The sequence below is a fragment of the Garra rufa genome, chromosome 13, assembly GCF_049309525.1.
Source record: "Garra rufa chromosome 13, GarRuf1.0, whole genome shotgun sequence".
NCBI lineage: Eukaryota > Metazoa > Chordata > Actinopteri > Cypriniformes > Cyprinidae > Garra > Garra rufa.
In genome coordinates, this window is record NC_133373.1 from 34637608 (window position 1) to 34643325 (window position 5718).

The following is a 5718-nucleotide window of genomic DNA, read 5'->3' on the forward strand; positions in this document are numbered from 1 at the left end:
TGGTTAGTTGCATTTTGTCATTTGGATAAAATATTTTTCTTGCAACTTATTTCTTGGTCGTGATGCTCTAATTGTAAATCACTGATTGCTCACTTTCATCAAGCTAAAGCAGTTGGTGGGCATTATTAAAGATGATACACAAAGATCAGAATTTTGATGCAAAATAAATTTAAATTAATTCTGCATACTACATGCAAACGGGAAAATTCAATGGCTCCTATTCAAGATTTGCATTCGTAGACAAAACACAGAAAATATACAGGCACAGACACTGCGTGCATAGAAACATAATTAATCATTCAAAATAAAAACAATCCAGTTAGTTTAATGAAATAGTCCACCTAAAAATGAATATTCTGTCATCATTTACTCACCCTCATGTTGTTTCAAACTTCTTTTATTCTGTGAAACACACACACAAAATGATTTTTTGAAGAATGCTGGTAACCAAACAATTTTGGTTCACATTGACTTCCATTTTATGTCTTCATAATGGAAGTCAGTGGGAACTGAAACTGTTTGGTTCCTAACATTCTTCAAAATGTCATCTTTTATGCTCCACAGAACAGAGAAAGTCATACCGGTTTAGAAAGAATGATGACAGAATTGTCCTTTTTTAATGGACTCTCTAGTAAGATATTAGATTTTTTTCCTCAAAGTCATTTCAAACTGATCCTAAAATAAAAGAATTTTTATTTTAAGTCAATGAATTGGCACATCTGTTATGGGGGGTTCCTTAATATCATATATTCCCTCTAATGTACAAACAGACTAGACTTTTTTATAAAAAATAAATGTTTCTCATAAAACCATGTTCAGGCGAAAAAAGGCAAACATTGTTCACACCATCAGTTCAACAATACGTAACATGCACTTCTGTCAAGCAGAAAACCAATCATCAAGGACTTTGAACCTCCATGTTGTCAAGTAAAGTGTCTTTCTTAAAGAACTTTAAGGTGCGAATGGATCTCCAGACCCCTACGTAACTGTCGCTCAGAGATTGTCTCGTAGGATCATCTGATGGGATCCCCGGTCTTTCTAATTCTATGGACTCTGCCACTTTATTATCACGAATTGGATCCTGGTCAACCGACGCCGTCAGGCTGCCATTGGGAACGCTCTCCAGATCATTCGGAAGAGTTTCCGTATCTCCATTAGGCTTGGCTGGTTCCACATAAGGCTCTCCTGGAAGTTCTTCATCCTTAGCAGACTCGTCCATATCCTGGTAGGTTACCTTCTTTTTCATTTCGAAATACTTCACCACACAGTAGGTGATGGAGCCGACGGTGTTGACTACCACGCCTGCCACGAACAGTTTGGTTGGCATCACATCACTGAAGGCCAGCATGCCCACAGTGATGGTAGCTATACTCTTGACCACCCCCACGAAGCTGGTGGTGACGGCCGAGTTGATGTAGGTACAGTGCAGTGTGGTGAAATTCATCGCACAGCCGATGAGGATGCAGGTACAGAAGATGCCTGTGATATACGGGTTCTTCCAACCTTCATATGTCCACATGTCAATGGCGTCCATGCTTACAATGGAACAGATGAAGAGAACGGGAGAGGCCACCACTGCAATGGTGTACTGGGCCGTGAGCGGCCCATAATCACTGTCTGCACTCACTTTTTGGATGAGCACCAAGTAGGAGGCGTGGACGATCACAGCTAAAATGCCAGTCACGTAGCCAAAAGGGTCACCAGTTAGATCTCCAGCACCTGCATGAAAGCAGACAGACGCAGTGCAAAGTTAAACAGAGCCTGCACTAGGGCTGGACGATAAATCGAACGATATTGTGAGGCGCGTTTAGTCAATGAAGCCGTTACTTTGATTAGTAGTAAATCTCCATCACGTGCGTTCCGCTCAGGTTCCGCTGGAGCGGCAATTAATACACAGAGACGTAAATCTCTGACAAGCTACGCCAAATCTCGCTCAAAATCGCATTCGATTCGCATTCGATTTTGAGCGTGATTTGGCGTAGCTTGTCAGAGATTTACGTCTCTGTGTATTAATTGCCGCTCCAGCTGAACGCACGTGATGGAGATTTACTACTAATCAAAGTACCGGCTTCATTGACTAAACGCGCCTCACAATATCGTTCGATTTATCGTCCAGCCCTAGCCTGCGCCATACTTGATTTATGGTCATTATTAAATGAAACCCTGTATGAGAGGTGTGTTTTACAGTATGTAGACGTCACATAGTCCAGAATACCAGAAACAGCACAAGATTAAATATCATATCCACCTTTTTCTTCCCGTAAGAGTGGGCGCGGCCATTTGTAGACCTACATTTTATGGGTGTGGCTTCCGGTCTCATTGCGTCCAGCTATTTTTAGCTATACAAAACAAAGCAAATTGGTGTGTCTTAGCCTATTATTTTAATGTATTATCTTAATTATAAACACACTGGTTTGTAGTGAAAACTGTTTTACCGTTTACTGTACGTTGTTCTTCTTCTCCCTATTCTTTTCCCTATAGCGGATTATGAACCGGAAGTGTAACCCATAGGCCTACTTTCATGTTAAAGAAAAAGGTGGATATGGAGAAAAGTTTTTTTATTAGCTTAATTTGCTTTCATTTTCAGAAATAGTTCAAAACACATAATTAAAATACTGTTGCTGTTCTAATCATAGGAACATTAGTATAATATGTGACCATGGACCACAAAACATAAGGGTCAATTTTTTGAAATTGAGATTTATACATCATCTGAAAGCGGAATAAATAAGCTTTCCACCGATGTATGGTTTGTTAAGATAATATTTGTTTGAGATACAACTATTTGAAACTCTTGAATCTGAGGGTGCAAAAAAATCTAAATACTGAGAAAATTGCCTTAAAAGTTGTCCAAATGACGTTCTTAGCAATGCATATTACTAATCAAAAATTAAGTTTTGATATATTTACAGTATGAAATTTACAAAATATCATGGAACATGATCTTTACTTAATTTCTTAATGATTTTTGGCAAAAAGAAAAATGGACAATTCTGACCCATACATTGTATTTTTGGCTATTGCTACAAATATACTTGTGCTACTTAAGCTACTTGAGGTTTTGTGGTCCAGGGTCATATATATTTACCTGGACACTACTTGGAAAAATGAACGACAATTAGATATAGGAAAAAGAGGAAATTCTACAGCGTTATCAAACCGGGGCAAGTTGTCACAATGGCTGTATACTCGGTTTGGTCTAGCAGATTTTCTATGTTGGGTTTATCTAAGTTCAAAACCGTCCTAAATTAAAATGCTCTTTATGATTGTATCATCAAAACTACGTTTGAAAAACAAAAAAAATCGAAAATATTTGTGTAGCTGTTGGTTAAAATGACGAGTCAACAGTATAATGAAGTTTGTGAAATTTATGTCGTCATGTGGGTTTTACTTTACAAATGTATTATTTACAGTATTTGTTTTTAATGTCTGCTGTTTCATTAATTGTTTTATTTTTCGTGATTGTTTTACTGTTTACATTTGGCTGAAAACCTTTTCAATGACAGATTCCGGTGTGACAACATGCCCCATTGGTGGTAAACCGATCTTTTTTCCCCATGGGAATAGCATTGAAAATGTTCAAAGGTTTTTGAACAAGACTTTAACTTATAGAAATGTGACCCTCAAGCAGCACGGGTATAGCCAAAAATACATTGTAGGCCTATGGGTCAAAATGATCGATTTTATGCCAAAATTCATTAGGATAAGTAAAGATCATGTTCCATGAAGATATTTTGTTAATGTCCTACCGTAAATATATCAAAACTTAATTTTGATTGATAATAGCATTGCTAAGTACTTCATACGGACAACTTTAAAGGCTATTTTCTCAGTATTATGATTTTTTTGCACCCTCAGATTCCTGATTTTCAAATATTGTCCTATCCTAACAAACCATGCATCAATAGAAAGCTTAATTAATTTCAAATAATTGACCCTTATTACTGGTTTTGTGGTCCAGGGTCACAAATGTACTTTCAAAAAATAACCTACATTGAGAAATATTCACTGGAGTGAAAAGTGTGATTGCTAACTCAATATAAAGTAAAACTATTCAAAATATTATTTATAAATGACCCAAAATATTCTTACCAGCCAGTGCTGCTCCTCCAGTGGTGATGAGAACTGCTGTTATTACCCCAGCTGATGGGATCCCATTCTTCAGCACACACACTCCAATCCCCAACGTTACCAAGGGCAAGCATCGCTTGAACACAACATACATGGGTAAACTCAGTCCCCTGAGAGACCAGAGGGTTAATGTGGACTGCAAAGTTGACAAAATACAGACACTCGCAAAAACTTTGACTAACTGGAGGCTGAAGGGAGGTATATCTATTTTGCCCAGTCTCCTCAGCACCTCTAATGTGATAGCCGCAGTGCCGCTGGTCAGACACTGAATTAAAGTCAGATACGTGAAGCTATAGGTCGTGATGAGGAATTTTAACAAAATATTCAGCGATCCCGAAAAAAATCCATGCGCAACGGCCACCGAAATGCCCAGCATACGTCCTTTGCAAACTTCCATGTCTTTCCTCGTAGACTGTGGGGGTTCCCGGCGTCTCCGTATTACGCACTGAGCTCGGAGTCCACTGCTGAATATTCACGTCCACTCTCCTCTTGTGCGTGATTCACGCAACACAAGCGCTGGCGCTGAACGCTGCTGAATGAATGCGACACACGCCGCAGCTCGGACGGTCTCTTCCGTTGTACAGCGATTGAAATGAAGTCAACTGCAGCCAATCCATTTACTTTGATGTACTTCTATTTCTCCTCAGAGGTAGTTCAGTTAGCTATAAACAGTAAAAGATGTGCGTTTAGTCTGTAAACCAATAGTGCACATTTAAACCTCCAAATATAACTATCGATTATGCTTGTCATTTGTATCTCTATAGTCACAGTTCGCGTTGCAAAAGTTTGTGTTTACAATTTCAAAGGCTTTCTATCAGTTCTGGTGATTCAAGGTCTTTTGGCTCACGAAAACAAGCCACTGGGAAATCCTCGACAGCCACTAAATAATTTAGGCTATTTGAAAACATAATATATAGAACTCACCTTTTTGTATGCTAAAATTAAAAAAATAAAATAAATTAAAAATAAAATCCATTTATTTGATCCAAAGTGCAGCTAAAATTGTAAAATGTTTTTACTATTTAAAATAACGGTTTTCTATTTGAATATATTTTAAAAAGTTATTTATTATTAATTTTAGCATTATTACTCCAGTCTTCAGTGCCACATGATCCTTCAGAAATCATTCCAATATGCTGATTTGCTGTTCAAGAAACATTTTTTAAATTATTATTACCAATATTTAAAACAGTAAGCTTTTGTAACCATTCAAGTGTCAGTATTATGAAATAAATGATAGAAATGAATATTTTTATTTAACAAGAATGCTATAAATTGAAAAGTGATGATAAAAGACATTTATAACGTTACAAAAGATTTCTATTTCAGGTAAATGTTGTTCTTCTGAACCTTCTATTCATCAAATAAACCTGAAAATTCTACTCAGCTGTTTTCAACATAATAATAAATGTTTTTTGAGCAGCAAATCAGAATATTAGAATGATTTCTAATAGATTATGTGACTGGAGTAACGATGCTAAAAATTCTAAAAATTGAATTAAAGTATATTCTTTAAAAACATTAAAATCTTACTATTCACAAACTTTTGACTCAGGATTTGACTTAGAAAATAAGATTTAACACCAA

The 5718-nt window shown here is 36.8% G+C and overlaps 1 protein-coding gene across 1 annotated transcript; it reads right to left on the reverse strand.

Annotated features, from left to right (window-relative positions):
- Positions 1 to 733: 733 nt before the first annotated feature.
- Positions 734 to 4560, reverse strand: slc35d3 (solute carrier family 35 member D3). Its single transcript, XM_073817164.1, has 2 exons — positions 4093 to 4560; positions 734 to 1719 (listed from the first exon to the last, which is right to left on the reverse strand). The coding sequence occupies exons 1-2, from the start codon at positions 4526 to 4528 to the stop codon at positions 899 to 901; spliced, it is 1257 nt and encodes a 418-aa protein (XP_073673265.1). The 5' UTR covers positions 4529 to 4560; the 3' UTR covers positions 734 to 898.
- Between the last annotated feature and the right edge of the window lie 1158 nt (positions 4561 to 5718).